This window comes from Giraffa tippelskirchi, chromosome 9, assembly GCF_054371585.1.
Source record: "Giraffa tippelskirchi isolate mGirTip1 chromosome 9, T2T-mGirTip1v1.2.pri, whole genome shotgun sequence".
Taxonomy (NCBI): Eukaryota; Metazoa; Chordata; class Mammalia; order Artiodactyla; family Giraffidae; genus Giraffa; species Giraffa tippelskirchi.
The window spans coordinates 22,275,107-22,293,422 of NC_137283.1; the positions used below are offsets into that span (position 1 = coordinate 22,275,107).

The 18,316-nt window shown below is 38.9% G+C and overlaps 2 protein-coding genes across 2 annotated transcripts in view; one reads left to right on the top strand and one right to left on the bottom strand.

Annotated features, from left to right (window-relative positions):
- TRNT1 (tRNA nucleotidyl transferase 1) overlaps nt 1-18,316 on the bottom strand; it is an 89,235-nt gene that overhangs the window by 34,257 nt on the left and 36,662 nt on the right. The window lies entirely within an intron of this gene.
- Nucleotides 8,637-18,316, top strand: part of IL5RA (interleukin 5 receptor subunit alpha) — a 40,908-nt gene continuing 31,228 nt past the window's right edge. Inside the window, exons 1-5 of the mRNA XM_081528704.1 lie at nt 8,637-8,645; nt 9,718-9,813; nt 14,506-14,590; nt 16,591-16,736; nt 17,710-17,848. Of these exons, the coding sequence (XP_081384830.1) occupies nt 8,637-8,645; nt 9,718-9,813; nt 14,506-14,590; nt 16,591-16,736; nt 17,710-17,848 (475 nt within the window). The remainder of the gene's footprint in view (nt 8,646-9,717; nt 9,814-14,505; nt 14,591-16,590; nt 16,737-17,709; nt 17,849-18,316) is intronic.

Genomic DNA, 18,316 nt, shown 5'->3' on the forward strand with positions numbered 1-18,316 from the left:
TTCCAGCTGAGTTATTTCAAATCCTGAAAGATGATGTTGTTAAAGTGCTGCACTCAACATGCCAGCAAATTTGGAAAACTCAGCAGTGGCCACAGGATTGGAAAAGGTCAGTATTCATTCCAATCCCAAAGAAAGGCAATGCCAACGAATGCTCAAACTACCGCACAATTGCACTCATCTCACACGCTAGCAGAGTAATGCTCAAAATTCTCCAAGCTAGGCTTCAACGCGAACTGAGAACTTTCAGATGTCCAAGCTGGATTTAGAAAAGGCAGAGATCAAATTGCCAACATCCGCTGGATCACAGAAAAAACAAGAGAATTTGTTGGGAAAGGAGTATGTCAAGGTTGTATATTGTCACCCTGCTTATTTAACTTATATGCAGAGTACATGTTGAGAAACGCTGGGCTGGATGAAGCACAAGCTGGAATAAAGACTGCTGGGAGAAATATCAATAACTTCAGATATGCAGATGACACCACCCTTATGGCAGAAAGTGAAGAGGAACTAAAGAGTCTTGTGATGAAAGTGAAAGAGGAGACTGAAAAAGCTGGCTTAAAACTCAACAGTCAAAAAACAAAGATCATGGCATCTGGTACCATCACTTCATGGCAAATAGATGGGGAAACAATGGTAACAGTGCCAGACTTTATTTTCTTTGGTTCTAACATCACTGCAGATGGTGACTGCAGCAATGAAATTAAAAGACACCTGCTCCTTGGAAGGAAAGCTATGACAAACCTAGACAGTACATTAAAAAGCAGAGATATTACTTTGCTGACAAAGGCCCATCTAGTCAAAGCTATGGTTTTTCCAGTGGTCATGTATGGATGTGAGAGTTGGACTATAAAGAAAGCTGAGCACCAAAGAATTGATGCTTTTGAACTGTGGTGTTGGAGAAGATTCTTGAGAGTCCCTTGGACTGCAAGGAGATCCAACCAGTCCATCCTGAGGGAAACCAGTCCTGAATATTCACTGGAAGGACTGATACTGAAGTTGAAGCTCCAACAGTTTGGCCTCCTGATGCCAAGAGCCGACTCACTGGAGAAGATCTTGATGCTGGGAAAGATTGACGACAGGAAAAGAGGATGACAGAGGAACAGACGGTTGGATGGCAACACTAACTCAATGGATATGAGTTTGAGCAAGCTCCAGGAGATGGTGAAGGACAGGGAATCCTGGCATGCTGCAGTCCATGGGGTGGCAGAGTTGGACACAACTGAGCGACCGAACAACAACAAACAGCAGTTGTGAATGTAATACTATTTTCTTTTGTTCATTCATCCATCCATCCAACCAAATGTTTGTTTAGTGTCTTCTATGAGCCAATGATATTTGTGAATACTCACAATAATAAGTTCATCTAACTATTTATATTGTTCTTAGGACAGTGTTAGGCATTGTATTAATAAATCAACCTTCACAAACAGCCAATGAGGACACTGAAGCACAGAGAGGTTAATTTGTCCAAGGTCACACAAGTGGTAAGTGGCACAAGCAGAATGCAAACCCAGACATCTGACCTGGAAACCGTCACTGTCTTCTGATAAACCCGGAGAAACAGACAGGGACCAGGTCCAGCATAAGGCTGGGCACTTCACAGGATGACATTTGGATTTCTTTTTAAAGGTAATACAAAGAAATTAAAGGTTTTCTACATAGGGCTTTTTATAGCCCTATTTGTGTTTTCACGTGATGGGTCTTGCAGCAACATGGAAAATGGCAAGAAGGGCCTGATGCATAAATTTATTATCTCATGGTTCTGGAGGCCAGAAGTATAAAATGGGTATGCAGGGCTAAATTCCTTCTGGGACACCTGGACAAATAATAATAATTTCAACTTCTAGTGGTGCCCTCCCTCCATCTTTACAGCACACCAACATGATCTAGTCTTTCCTCTCTCAGCCTCCTGGCTGGTGCCCTGTGATGATACAAGAGCCCTGTGATAACAATGGGCCCCCTGGACTGCCCAGGATCATCTTCCTATCAAAATACCCTCAGCCTATTCACATCTGCTATGCAAGGCGGTGCATTCATGGGCTCTGGGAACTAGGCTTCGGACACCTTCAGGGGACCATGCATCAGCCTATGCAACCCCACATGTGTGCTTCAGTGACTGGGGGATGGGAAGACACAGGAAACCCAAGGATTATTATGTTACAAAATAACTGACCGGTCAACATGTGACATTCGTTGCATGGACCTCAAAACTGAATATATTCCTCTTTCTTTCTTTTTTTTTTTCTTTTCTGGATTCTAGGCAGGCGGCTTGATTTCAAGTAAAAACACAAGGTTGAACGGAGGCAAGAACTATTAAATGGCACTATGACGCCCTTCAGATCACAGTTCTGTTATTTCCCCTGCCAGGACCTTTTAGCAAAAGCCTTCCTAAACAGATCGGGGCTCCCAGAAGCATTTGCATTTTATATTAGAACAGAGAAGGGAGACTAAGAATTCACATAAAGATATGAATTTATAATGATAGCAGACTCAACCCCCTTGGGGAGATATCTGAAGCAATATTTAGAGAAAGTCAGATAAAAACATAATCATGACAAAATTTTAATATTTTGCAACTTTGAGGTGGTGGTGATTATCTTACCCAAACCTCTCCCTCACATTTTTACTTTTTTGTTTTTGAGTAATTTGCTTAAAAAGAACACATTCTGTTTCAAGTATGTGTTCTTTCTTTGAAACAACAAGTACCTGTTTGAAGAAAAAGTCATTCACTCATTTTGTTCTCATAAAAGTTTAATAGAAGCCAACTAAAGTTTAAGATCTCCCAGAGGACAAATAAAGATATTTCTCAGCAAATGTAGCATTGTGATTTTCATTGGTGCTGGGGGATTTTACACACAAATGCAATTTTATTTTACATTTAAAAGAGGTGAGTAAATAGACAAATCAATTTTAGCTGTTCTGAAATTTCATACTGGGTCATTAATTTTAAAAGATGGGACTTTGGTAATAGTTAAAAGAACAGAAGCCCAAGGGTAAAGACTGAGAATGTGAAGTGAAAGTCACTCAGTCGTGTCCGACTCTTTGCCACGTCGTGGACTATACAGTCCATGGAATTCTCTAGGCCAGAATACTGGAGTGGGTAGCCTTTCCCTTCTCCAGGGGATGTTCCCAACCCAGGGATCGAACCCAGGTCTCCAGCATTGCAGGTGGATTCTTTACCAACTGAGCTATCAGGGAAGCCCTAAGGACAGAATAATCACCTTCAGAATTCTGACTTATCAGTAGCCTCGGATGAGAACCAAGAGGGATCTAAATCAGGTTCCTTCTGATATTCTCCACTGTATTTCTTATCTTCATAGGAATTCATCTGGAATTCCCTGCTGTAATAACACCAACCCCCTCCTCTTCTTTCTTTAACACTGCTTACCCAAGGGATTCTGATAAAACCAAGCCAGATAAAATAAAGACCTTTCCTCGTATCTAGTTGTAGAAACAAAGACGTAATACTCTGTACAAAAATAAAATTGGCATGTAAATGCAGCACTTCAACATACACTTAGAAGACAGTAGAATCAGAGACAGGTTTTCCCACAGGAGTTCAGACAACTTCAAATAATTAAAAGTTTCAAAAGGGGAATCTTCCCTTCATACCTTCCCTGCCTGCCAACATTCAATAAAATATTTACCCCCAGTTAAGTATGTATTTTACTGTTTCTTTTAAGATAACTATCAATTATAAAGTTCTGCCAACCTGGGAAAAATGGCTTTGGAAAACATTATAAAGAAGCTCTGCTAAATAAGTTCTTTAAGCCTCAGTTTACTCATATAAAACAAGTTTATGGGTTATTGTATGACAATGTATAGAAAGCAATTGACAGTTTCAAGCACAAAGGCGGTTCCGTCTAAGCTAAAATGGAAGGCTGATTTCCATTAATGAAGTAAGTTTAACTTTTAGTTAGTTTTTTTACACTCTAGTTAATTTCCTATATCTGGCTTTGAGAGCAAAGAACTGGTCCCTGCAAAATCTTTTTTGCACTATATACTTACACTAAATGATTGCGTTGTTTACTTTCAACTTATACACTGTTATATGTCAATTATATCTCAGTAAACCTGGAAACAATTAGTAAAATAAAACTGATCACTGAGTAAAGAAATGAAAAAGCTTAAGTTACTCAGACTCCTTGCTGAATAAACACATGCTTTTAATTTTAATTTTAGCTACGGACAGTAAGGGGCTTCCCTGGTGGCTCACTTGGTAAAGAATTTGCCTGTAATATGGGAGACCTGGGTTCTACTCCTGGGTTGGGAAGATCCCCTGGAGGGCATGGCAACCCACTCTAGTATTTTTGCCTGGAGAATCCCCATGGACAGAGGTGCCTGGCTGGCTGCAGCTCATGGGATCGCAAAGAGTCGGACATGACTGCGCAACTAACCACAGCAGCATAGACTGTAAATTAATTGATCTTATACTGGGATTGTTCAATTAATACCTAGGATACTATTTAAATCCTGTTGGTTCATTTATTTTTTTTAAATAGCAGCTTTACTGAGACATAATTCACATGTCATAAAATATACCTACCGCTTTTAGTATAGTCACTGAATTGGAAATCATCAGTATACTCAATATTAGAACATTTCATCATGTTCATTACCTCAAAAGAACCCTCAAACACAAGTAGAGAACAATTACAGGGGAAAGTGGAAGCAGGTGGGAGGAATTGGGAGAGTGGGATCGACATATATACACTGCTGAAGCTATATAGAAAATGGACAATTAATGAGAACATACTGTATAGCTCAGGGAATCCTACTAAATTATCTATGGTGACAGGCATGAATGGGAAGGCAACCCAAAAGGGAGAGGATATGTGTATACGAATGACTGATTCATTTTGCTGTACAGCAGAAACTAACACAGCAGTGTAATACAACCATACTCCAATCAAAAATAATGTTAAATAAAACACGAACCTCAAACCCATTTGCCATCACTCACCATTTTGCCCAAATTCTCACCATCCAGCCCTAGGAAACCACTAATCCACTTTCTATTCCCATAGATTTGCCAATTCTAAAAGTTTAATGTAAGTGGAACTATACAAAGCCAGTTCTGTGAACTAGTTTTTTCCACTTAGCTTTATGTTTTCATGATTCATCCATGTTATACCATGCATAAGCACTTCATCCCTTTTTAAGGTTTCATACCATTCCATTACAGAGACATGCCACATATTCGCAATCCATTCATCAGTTGATGGGCATTTTCTGTTGTTTCATTTTTTGGCTGTTACGAATAATATTGCTATGAACAGTCACATAGAAATTTCTGTGTGGCTGTCTGTTTTCAGTTCTCTTGGGTACTTGCCAAAGACTGGAATTGCTGGGTCATATAGCAACTCTGTGTTTAACATTTTTGAGAAACTACTAGACTGTTTTTCAAAGTGATTGCACCATTTTATGTTCTCACCAACAGTTTCTGAGGGTTCCAACTTCTCCACATCCTCACCAATACTACTGCCTTTCTTTTTTATTTTAGCCATCCCAGTGGGTGTGAAGAGGTATTTCACTGTGGTTTTAATTTGCGATAATGATGTCCCGTAGTTTTTCATGTGCATATTGGCTTTTGGTATCTACTTTGATTTGGGTATGTTTGCGTATATATGTGTGTGTATGTAAATATGTATATTACATATATATATGTTAGTTTCTGCTATACAGCAAAGTGAGCATATATATTTCTTCTCAGATTCTTTTCCATTGTAGGTTATTACAAGATATTGAATACAGTTTCCTGTGCTACACAGTAGGACCTTCCTGTTTATCTACTTATCCCAAACTCTTAATTTATCCCTCCCTCCCTTCCTCTTTGGTAGCCATAAGTTTGTTTTCTATGTCTTTGAGTTTATTTCTGTTTTGTAAATAAGATCATTTGTATAATTTTTTTAGATTCCATACACAAGTGATATCATATGACATTGTCTTTCTCTGTCTGACATAGTTCATTTAGTATGATAATCTCTACATCCATCCATGTGCATGTGGAGTTAATTTTTGTATATGCTGTGAGGTATAAGGGTTGAATATAATTCTTTTGCATATGTATTTGCATTATTTATTGAACAGTGATTTTTTTTTCCCTCCACTGAATTATCTTGGCTCCTGTGTCAAAAAATCAGTTGACCATAAATGTGAGGGCTTATTTCTGGACTCTCAATTCTATTCCATCGATCTCTAGTTCTCTAGTATTTAAAAAAAAAAAAAAAAAAAAAAAACTATTCCTGCATTTGTATAGAGTAAACATTTGCAAAAATAGAAGCACAAGAAGAAATTAAAGGTGGTCCAGTGGCTAAGACTCCAAGCTCCCAATGCAGGAGGCCTGTGTTCGATTCCAGGTCAAGGAACTAGATCCTATATGTCAAAACTAAGAATTTGTATACCTCAAGTAAAGATCTCACTGGCTTCAACTAAAAGATTCTGCATGCCACAACTAAAGACTGAAGATTCCAAGTGCCACAGCTAAGATTCAGCACAGCCAAATAAAGTAAACCAACAACAAATATTTTAGAAAAAGAAATGGAAAGGAAAGATCAGTCCCACTGTGGTAGAACAAGCTACTGGTTCCAATTTCCACTCCTCTCTTCTGCTTATATACATGCACGCCCTTATCTTATCAAGGTAGGGGAGTGTACTCTGGGTGTGGGCCGTTTGACTCAGGGCTTGGCCATGCAATTTGTCCTGACTCTTGGGATGTCAGTGAATGTGACACAAGCAGACACTTCAAATGTTCGTGTCCAGTTCATCTTACTTTCCCGCACTTTTGGGATCACGTGAAAAGAATATGCCTTGTGTATCTACTAGTTCCAAGTGAACAACAGATGCTTAGAGCAAACCAGAACCCACTCTGTGATCTGGAATCCGGCCAAGTTTAGCCAGACCCTAGACAAAACTCCGAAGGGTGGGCAAGAAATACATGCTTATCACTGTTTCCCACTATGGTATTTGTGGTTGGTTGCTTTGTAGCAATAGCTAACTAAAACACCTGTATATATATATTTGCACGCCTGTTGTTTTTATTTGGCATTTTTCCATAGTACCCTGTGTTTAACAGTTCTTGATAAACACTTATTATCAACCTGTTTCAACCTTGAAAAAGTTATATATTTCTCTTAACCATTTCCACACTACTTTTACTATTGCACTGAATTGTGTTTACTTCCCCTCTCTCAGATAAATCTTGGTCTGTATTTCACATTTTCCACAGAATAGATTCCTACAGGTAAAAGCTTTAGCAAGTGCCTTTAACAAGGGTTCAAGGAAGAACCGCATAATCCTAATTTCCATGGCATTACTATTCACATTTTCAACTATATTCTGCCTAAATCTGGATTATTTTGCTTCTTAAGAAATGCAGGTCAAAAAGGAAGGGACATATGCACACCTATGGTTGATTCATGTTGTTGTATGGCAGAAACCAACACAACATTGTAAAGAAATTATCCTCCAATTAGACTAAACAGCAACAACAAAAAAACACACGCCAGTTTTTGTTTCACTTTTTGAAAAACCATTTATGTGAATTCTTCCAACATGTTCCATTATACTATCTTTGGACATTCACAGTTTATTCTAAAGAAGACTGTTCTTGCCACAAAAAAATAAACTACACAGAGCTGTGCCTCTTATTTTCCTTGGGTGTATTTGGAAATAGGGCATGGGAACAAAACGCAAGCATATTTCTGTGGGTTTTTAATACTGGCATGGCTGATAAAGTGTCATATACCTAGAAAGATGGTATCAAGGGTAAGAGTGAAGTCTGATTTTCTCTATCCGTAACAGCTTTTGGCATGTTGCATAGATGGATTTAATAAATATTTCTTGAATAAATGAATGTAAGAAACATAGAAAATGTTAAAACAGCCTTTCTGGCCAGAGATTATTGCCCTCACAATGATTAGTTTTAAGGTTTGGAGGATGACAAAATATGCTGCAACTAAAATTAGATGCAGGACTCTAAAAAGTAGGTCACATGGCTGATACTGCATCTAAACTTCTCTGGGTCCATCTTAGCAAATAAATGGATCTCTCTCAGTTCCCAGTTCAACTTTTCCTCTTCCCAAGGAAAATCATGTTTTTTCAGATCATCTAATAACAACCAATCTGGTTCTTTTTCGGCAACTGTTAAAATGATTACCTTGGGAGCCCCAGTGGCTGTCCTTGCAGAAGACATTCACTGACTTGCAGGAAGTCTCGCTAGGGTGCCTGTCATTTTTCATCCTGTAAACTGAACCCCTCATCTCACCTGGCCATTGCCTCTCTCACATCAGTTCTGTGGGGACCTGGGCCCCTCTGTTTCCACTTCTCAGGGGCTGCTGTTGCTCACCCCCATGGGCTAAGCCTGGAGATACCCTTTCACAGGGAAAGACTTCCACCTGCCTCAGGCACTTAATAACATTAAGTGACATTTTCATCTATTCAAACTCTGGGAAACATATTTTTAAAAGTCAGGTTTGCAAGTCACTCGCCTGGAAATTCCCTAGACAGAAGCGGAACAAAGGACAAGAGAACCCGAGTAGGTTTACCTAAATTGAAGGTACTGAGGAGATGCCAGCTGAGATGCTGCACTGGGAACCAACCGAGAGATCCAAGGAGACAGCAGGTCTTGCGCCTGCATGTGCAGGGTGAGTCCAGACTCGACAAGGCCAGCAACTCATGACACCAAAAACTGCGTCTCCCTCCTCTGCCCCGCCCCCGGCACACACCCATCTGTCTGAGGGCTAACACAGCAGAGAAGGGTTAAGGAACCTCTGAAAACTGAAAATTGCTGCTCAGCTCGTAGGGAGCAGTAGATTCCCCATTTGTCTGTCAAATCGTGTGTCTGGTACTGGGTGACAGTGGCGCAAAAAGTCCTCCAGCTGAAGGGAGCACGTGAAGAGAACAGAAATTCTGGCAAGTGCTCAGGGAAAAGTTGATTACCTTGCCACCCAGGAGCCAGGGCTCACTGAAACTCCTGAATAGAGCAAAGCATCTAGAAAGACAGTGAAAATGCGGATGAGACAGTGATCAGATGGTGGCTTATCAGGAAGAGAGAGAGCCTTCACTCAACAGCAGTTTAGTCCTCAGGAGTTTCGTTATAGGGTTAAGGCTCCTCCAGAACTACCTGCTCACAAATGCTTCTTGGTATTTGCTTAGAGGAGCCCTGCTGCCCTCCCAGCGTCAAGGGAATTGGCTGTGAGTCTGTAACCATTACAGCTGGGATGATGAAACAGTGAAGAAGATCTGCCTCTAAGTTAAAAGTGTACCCAGAGATAAGGTTCCTTCTCAGTGCCCTGCGGCAGCTCCTGATGGTAAGGCCACTGCATTTCTCAGTAAGTGGGGATCCAGAACTGATTCATCCCAGAGTGAGCAGATGCCTCTCTCTCTCTAACACCACCCTGGGCTCCACCTCCTAATAATTTCATTACACAGCAGGGGTGGGGGCGGGTGGGGAATAGGAAAAGTGAGAGAATGACTTGTAAATATATGGCAAACTTTTACATGAAGGAATGGGGAAAACAAAACCCCTTAGAACTCTATTATTAGCAGGAATGGAACTAATAATGTTACTATAGACATGTTATCAGGCCAGTCATGTCCACTCTGGGTGTAATCTTCTATTTCTTTGTGTTGGGCTAAGTAACTGAGGTGTGTAGTCTGCGTGAAGGTGAGTCACACTGGAATAAAACCTATGTTTTTTCCTGATTCTTGTTTAAGACCCTTGTTACCCGTGTTGCAGATACTTCCGAGATTAAAATGAGAACACAGACTCTGCTAAGCTTTCTGAGGAAATATATGAGTTTAAAAGATAGGGTACAGGAAAAAATAACTTGATGAGGAAGTCTGAATTAATAAGAAAGTTATAAATGCAGAAACAACAACAAAAAAGGAGATGGTTGCCCCGGCTCTAACTGAAGGAGTCCTGCTTTCTGTTTCTTCTGAGGGTTCTGGGATTTTGAAAAAAACCTGTTTGATTTTATATAAAATCTCCAAAAACTTGCTGATATATCTCACTCGGCTTCAGGTTCGCTATTTTATTAAATATTCACCCCAATCAGTGTAAACATATCTCCATATATACAGAAGAAATGGATGAAATGAATAAAAAAGAGAAAGGAAGACATGGAAAGAAAAATCAGATTCTCTTTATACTCTACGAGCCTACAACTCATTAACACATGAAACGTGACTTTTTATAGCCATATTGATTAATGTATTTGATACCCAATTTAATGAATCATCAGGTCGAAAACTGAATTACCTGGTACAGTCTCTACTATTTCTTATGAAAGGGTATGCCTTCTTTCACAGTTACTGAAAAATATGTTAATGTATGTAGCTATTTGTTAACTGTTTGCATTTCAAACATCATAAAGTTTGGGAAATCAAATCATCTCATTTGTTTTCATTACGTGAAATGCTGCTTGGGGAAATTTTTAGGCAAGGTACCAAGAGTATCACATCTCCCCCAGACAGCCCAGGTTTGCTACGTGCTCCCAGCCTGCCGTGCTCTAATCTAACTTGTCCCTCTGCTAGGTTTTTCCCTACAGAGCTCGACTTGTTAAGGGCTGGGCATTAATTTGCTTTTATTTTGTGTAGAGCCAGGCATACGCAGCATCTGCCCCAGGCCTGAAGCTGTGCTAGGTGCTGGGGCTGCAGCCACGAGCACTGACAGCGTGGAGGTGGTCCTGGCTGTCGGCTACTGAGCATGGTTGGTCATCAGAAACGAGAGGATCAGACCGAAGGAGACAGGTATGCCTGGGAACAGGAACTGTGGATGTGGGATGACATGGCAACAAGTGCAATTAGCTGGAAGACATTTAACCATTAAGAGATGTGCAGCAAACTCTTTCTGCCAGCATTTCCCAAGTACTCAGGGTGGCTGCACCATTTCCACCTTGGCTAACAAGGCTTTATGACTGTGCCAACAGTTTGAATTGCTGAGTTAATATTTAAGGACTATTTCAGAAAATTAATCAGAAGTCCTGTAGTAAGGCAGAAAAAACGGTTGCATGCCTTATATATGTTCCTAATGACTCATATTTTTAGGACTATGTACAATTCTTCACTTGGAGGTAATACAACATACTAGCTAAACATGTCATTTGCATTTTACACCTTGGTTTATTTATTTTTCATCCCCCAAGAGATACGTTTTATTGCTGATTACACTGTACAGGAAAAAAAAAAGGAAGTAAACTCTACTTTTAAGGGTTTAACGGAGCATGAATCCTCTCAGTTGGTTTTCAATTTCTGTGCACTGAAGTTGAGCTTTAATTAGTTGTCACCACAGCTGACTCAAAAAGTTTCTTTAAAAAGGGTAAATACAGCTTTGGTTATAAAACAAACGTCCTGGGCAGCAAAATAATCTGGAAAGAGAGTGGGGAAAACGTAAGTCTGAACTTCAGTAGAATTTGACCAATTCTCAGGAACACTGGGGAAATTCATCTATGATTGTCAGGACTTTACCCCGCTTTCTAGAAACATCTGTACTGTGCACAATGGTGCTCCTGTTTACTCCCAAATTTCAAAGACTATAACACCTACCAGACGCCAAATTCTTAGAGAGCACTCGAGGAATTTTAGATCAACCCAATGAAATATGACAATCTGAACAAGTTATTTCTATAAATTTTTAACGTAGTGAAACAGCCTACTGTACAACAAAGTATTACCCAGCTGACATCTATGTAACAGTATATCATGGATTAAAGAGATAACCCAAAAAGATTCAAGTTCGTTTTCCAGCAGGAGGGACTGCTCTGCCACGGACCAGAAATATTAAGAAGACATGAGCAAAGGCTGAAGGTGCTTTTAGGGAATGAGTAGAGCAAACAGAATTATAGAAAAATACAGGGTCAAATGCTGAAGCTTCAGTAATACCCAGGCTTTTATTGAATTTATCTGGCTCACAAAAAAAAAATGGTTATTCTTGGTAATATTTGGACTCATAGTTGAGTCTTTTGTGTTGTCTATAAGAGAACAACTTCTTTTATTCAAAGTTATCATCCTTTTTAACAGAGAATATCACAATAAAATGTGAAAAAATGTGCATGGCGGTTTTATGGCCGATAAATTGATCATCACAAATTTTTGATCAAATTTGAAAAATAATTCTGTTTTCACCAGCTATAAAAGCAGAACACATAAAAAAATTCTAGGGGAGACTGCTTGGTTATGTGAAATATTCAATTATCTCCACACTGAGGCATGTGATAGTTTATTACTTCAACAATTTAATTGCAATTTATTATTTTTACAAGTACTGTTATAACATACTTCTTACTTTGCCAGTCAGTAAAACTCACTCGGGGAAAATCAATTTTGCATTTTTTTCTGACTGAGAATTCCTCCTAGTAATAATGATTACTGAAAACTTAGAACAGGTGTGATATTATTTCCAGAAATACTGAAATTTCAAAGATATCACCTTCTAACCTTGAAGAGGAAGCTATTTTTGCTGTTGTCTGTTAAGGATCTTTCTTTTTTCACTTTTTTTCTTTTTTTTGGCTGTACTGCACAGCACGTGAGATCTTAATTCCCAGACTAGGGATCAAACCCAGGTCTGCCCCTGCAGTGGAAGCACAGCGTCTTAACCATTGTACCACCAGGGAAGTCTCTAAGGAGTTCTTATCTTTGCTTCTTAGGCTTAGTAAATTACCAAGGCTCGCCTTTAAATCCTTAACATTCTCACTTACTGAAACCTTTAAAAACTCTAGAACAACTGCTTTTATCACTACTGTTGTTTTAAAAATTCTTTTTCTACATGGTATAAAATCGGAGAAAGAAACAGGATGATTCTTAACACAAGTGGCATAACTCTGGATGCAAGGAGAAATGTTGTATGACATCCCTTATATGGGGAATCTAAAAAGAAATGATACAAATGAACTTACAAAATAAAAAGCAACTCACAGACTTAACAGAACCAACTTATGGTTATGGGAGGATGGTGGGAAGGGTGGGGGAAAGAGATAGTTAGGAAGTTTGGGATGGACATGTACACACCGCTATATCCAAAATGGAAAACCAGCAAGGACCTGCAGAGAGAACTCTTCTCAATGTAATGTGGGAGCTTGGACAGGAGGGGAGTTTGGGAGAGAATGGATACATGTATATGTATGGCTGAGTCCCTTCACTGTTCACCTGAAACTATCACAACAGTGTTAATCGGCTATATTTCAATACAAAATAAAAAGTTTTTAAAAAGTGGCATAACTCTGATTAGCAATACTTGAGTTTATCTGAAAAAGAAATTAATTGATTTGTATGCTGTTACTGTCTTCTGTGTTGTGACATTTTACTAATTTCATTAGTAAGTAGTAAAAGTGAAGAAAGTGTGGTTTTTGGTTCTTTCTGAATGTATCCATTAAGCCAATGCCTATCCTCTGTGGTTCTATCAGAATTAAGTTTGAAAAATATCAAATCACTTACATAAAGTTTTAAATTAAAAACCGTGTCACTTAAGTAAGTGTATAAATAGGTTTTACGGTTGGAAGATCTGAAACTGGGTCTGTCTTTTAGCCATCTTTTCACCATTGTAAATTGGATAACTACACACCTTCATCATCTAGTTGTGGGGAGGACAAAACTTAGCAAGCGGAATGTTATTTTTGTTAAGTTCATATGAAAAATGCCTTCTGAAATTTTCAAAGGAAACATTTAAAATTTATAATCTGCAATTCTCAACAAGAGATCTTTCTTTCACATGTTAAAAAAAATGTTCCTGAAACAATCAGTTATGCTAATATTTCTACTAGATTCATTTCCATTGTCTGTTTTTTTATTTCAAATAAACAAAAATATCGGTTTTATTTTCTTCAGGCCTATAACTATGTTTTCATTTCCTTTAACGGGCTATTTCATTCTGGTTCATCAAAAAATTCCACTTTTCCAAAGTCTGAAGTACTAAACACTTATTTCAGGTTTGTGAGACAAAGCGTCTTTTTCCCATGTTAACATATTTTAGATTTAAGTTCCTTGTCATGCTGGACATGTCATGCTCATACGTAAATTCTTATTAATGAAATTGGTAATGATATCTATATTCAATTTGATTACCCCTGTCTTCTACTGTTCAAACATCTGCTGTGGTCTCTCATAGAATATCAACCCTCTTCTATTTTCTTTCCTCTCTTCTGGCTTCGCATGGCTCCGTCTGCCACCATGGATGCCTTTCCTCACTTGTGTGTGTAAGAACTCTAGTACATCCTTTAGGACTCAATTCAGAAGTCTCTTTGCTCCTTATACACATCTTTACTGGAGCAGTTTTGAGGCTGGAGTTACAATGATTGATTTACACTTCATTCTGTCTCTCAGATTATAGATCCACCTTGGCAAGACAAAATCCAAGATTTGTTCATATTTGTATTTCTAACACATAAAGTTCATAAATGTTTGTTAAATGGCCAAATGACTACGCTTTTCTTTAGAAAGGAGCTACCAGCTTTTCTTAGAAATGGCAACAGGTGGCCATTTGGCTTTTTGTCTTTCTGTTTTCTGTAGGATGTGATCATCATGGCACCTGGATTACTGATTCTTTTGGGGGCGGCAGTAATACTGCAAGTAGACTTACTTCCTGATAAAAAATGTAAGCACAACCTATTAAACTCAATAATTAAAAAAAAAAGTACATTACAGAAAAGGATAGTGTTACTTTCTCCTAAATAAGACTCAATTAAGGAAATCATGATTTTTAAAAAAAGGGATGGAACATTTATTCTTATCAGAATATCAGTTCTTTAAACATACTATATTTTAAGAAAGCAAAATTGGCTTAAGTGCATATTTTATGTTGCAGTGGGAAATCATATTCCAAGTGTGGGTAAATGGGCGCTCAGAATAAAGCTGCAGCTGGCGGCCGTATTTGGACACCTTCCCAGACAAGCATATAGTTCAAAGTCCTCTCAAAGTCCTCAGAATCAAAGAATAAGAAGCTTCCACTATGTTTGGTTCAGAAACTTGTTGATCAGTGAGTTTAAGGAAAAAAAAAAAAAACCCATCACGAGTCCCCCACTAGCACTGAGAGAACCTGCTGCAATAATGACTATGTTCTCGTATCTGCGCTGTCCAATGATACTTGACTACTGAGCACTGCATATGTGGCTCACGTAACTAAGACAGTGAACTCTGATTTTATTTAAATAGCCACATGTGGCCAGTGGCTACCATAATGGTCAGTGAAGTACAGACAGAGCCCCAGAAGTCTCTATATAGCAGGTGTGGAGGCAGAGTCGTGGAAAGCTATTCAATATTAAATGTCAGTGGAAATGTGCTGACTAGTAAATTCATCAAAGGTTTCATAATTGTACAATACTATAAGCGAAAGAAGTGAACTCACTCAGTTGTGTCCGACTCTTTGCAACCCCATGGACTGTAGCTGACCAGGTTCCTCAGTCCATGGGATTTTCCACACAAGAATACCGGAGTGGGTTGCCATTTCCTTTTCCAGGGGATCTTCCTGATCCAGGTATTGAACCCAGGTCTTCTGCACTGCAGGAAGACTTTTTACCATCTGAGCCACCAGGGAAGGCCAACTTTAGCAAAAATTTTAAAAGTTGTATAAATGTACGCTCAAGAAAAAAAGACAATAAATGTATTACATGTTAATGCCACTCAGTGATAAAACTGTCACTCAGTGATAAAACTGTAGCTGTATTTTTTTCTTATTTTTTGATCTGTGCTTCCCAAGATTTCTAAGAACAAGCATTGATTTTGTAATTTAAATGAAAGCTTTGATTTTGAAGACAATGTTAGAGAGTGGTTCATGAAGGCGGAAAAAACATTTTCTTTTCATAAATGCTCAGTGAGTAATTTTGCTTACAAGTTTTTTTTACCTTGAATCACAGTAAGAAACAAATCTTTACATCCTGAACCAGTATACAAATATGTGACTATATTTATGGAACAGAAATAAAGAGGTTCATGAAATAGTACTTCTTATGTTTGATGCACCTGATATTTTCTATTCAATTTTATTGCATGTCATTAAACACATTGCTACCCACAAACATATTATTTTAGTCCATTAATAGATAATCACTCTTTGAAAACTATTGTACTGAATAATAATATAGTAAAATATTCATATTTTAATAAAACACCTGTAGGTATTATAGCGGAGAAGGCAATGGCACCCCACTCCAGTACTCTTGCCTGGAAAATCCCACGGTGGAGGAGCCTGGTAGGCTACAGTCCATGGGGTCGCTAAGAGTCGGACACGACTGAGCGACTTCACTTTCACTTTTCCCTTTCATGCACTGGAGAAGGAAATGGCAACCACTCCAGTATTCTTGCCTGGAGAATCCCAGGGACTGCGGAGCCTGGTGGGCTGCCATCTATGGGGTCGCACAGAGTCGGACACGACTGAAGCGACTTAGCAGCAGCAGCAGGTATTATAGGTAAATACCTGGGCAAAGTAAAAAAGATGATGAGCTAAAAACAGTTCTAAAGAAATTTATCCTAAGATTACTTCAGTGTTATACATTCTGATAGCATAATAAAATACTATACTACATAATAAAATATTTAATGATTTTAAAATGTTCCATATAATTAAACATTGTATGGCTTTTTTCTTTTGATCAACAGTTTTACTTCTACCACCAGTCAATTTCACCATTAAAGCTGTCAATTTAGCTCAAGTTCTTTTACATTGGGAACCAAATCCTGATCAAGAAGAAAGCAATGTCCAGCTAGGATATCATGTGAAAATAAATGCTCCACAAGAAGAAGATGTAAGTGTTTATTCTGATGGCAATCCTTACCTAGACTGAATTTTCCTTTTTAAAGGAAATTTTAACTTAAAAGAGAGAAAACCACTACAGAGCTTTCTGTTATATCCCTAGTAGGGCAATGTCTCCATTGAAACGGCTGAGAACTAGTGCCACAGCTGCACTAAAACAGTGGCTCGGAACATTTTTAACTGTGGGGCCAATTCTTCCACTTAACAATAAACTTTAGTAACTTCTGAGCTACAATGGTTTAGATATTGATTTTATGTTGCCTCTAAAATATTCAAAAGAACCAAAGAGAATAACCAAGCAAAAGAGGAGAGGGGCCATTGTACCTAACGGAAGAGGTCAAATTCAAATCCCAGTTCAGCCACTTCCTGCCTTTACTACCTTCCATCAGTCACTTAACATCCCAGAGCCCCAAGTTCACTGCAGGGATATAGTAAAGCACCAGGTACTGAGCTGATGTGCAATAAATCAAACGAAGGGAGAAGCAGTACTCACTATGTCAGTCAATATGGAATTCTAGAGAATTCTCTCTCAAAAACTTACCTCTGGGGAGGAGATTGGAGCCAGAGATGGTGGCCAAAGGAAAATGGAGCCTGAACGGTAGTATTTTGCTTGTTTTCATAAGAAGCAGTTATTCAGGTATCCTTGAATGATTATTTTCTACATTTCATTATGCATTTTTAAAACGTGCACCAATCTAGAACTAGGCAATTTGTTTATTCATTTTTAAAACCACTTTATTTTTGGTAAAAAGCTGCACCTATTTAACGTGTACAACTTGACTGATGAGTTTAGGGATAAGAACATAACCTTGAAACACTGGGTTTGATTTTTTTCTAGCAGAATGACTGCACTGCATTGTGTTTGCATGCCATTTAAAAAGTAGAAGAAAACTCCTATTTGATTAAACAGTTCTCTGAAGGTCATTTCCCCTTTACATATCATGACTTGTGGGTTTTATTTTTAGTACGAAACCAGGAACACTGAGAGCAGCCTCGTAACCATCCTTCACAAAGGCTTTTCAGCAAGTGTGCAGACAGTGCCCTGGAATGACCACTCCCTACAAGCCAGCAGCTGGGTTTCTGCGGAACTTAAAGCCCCACCAGGTAAGGCAGGTCTCTGAGAGCCTGGTTTTAAATTTCAGACTTTTGTAAACGCGGGAAAGTCAGGAAAGGAACACACCTTGCTTTTCTCTGTAAGTTAGTCACTAGTCCCTACAGTATTCTTTTACCTCATCCATGTCCTCTGCAAGACTGAGATCACTTAGTGTGTGTAACCCAGTCAATCCCATCCAGCAGCTCCCTGAAAACACTGAGAATTCTTCTCCCTCCCAGGCTCAGACAACAGGGAGTCGTAAACAAAAGCTGAGGTCTCTCATAATTGGGTTCTAGGACATCTTTCCACTCGCTCCCTACATGAATCCTCTGCTCTTCTCAAATGACTTCCATTCATGACCCCTACACACCAGCACATTCCTGCCTCTGAGCCCTCACTGCCCTGAGCTTACCTCTTCTGCCTGCTTTTCTGAATTCTTCCTATACTTCAAAGCCCAAATCAAATCGTACCTGCGCTGG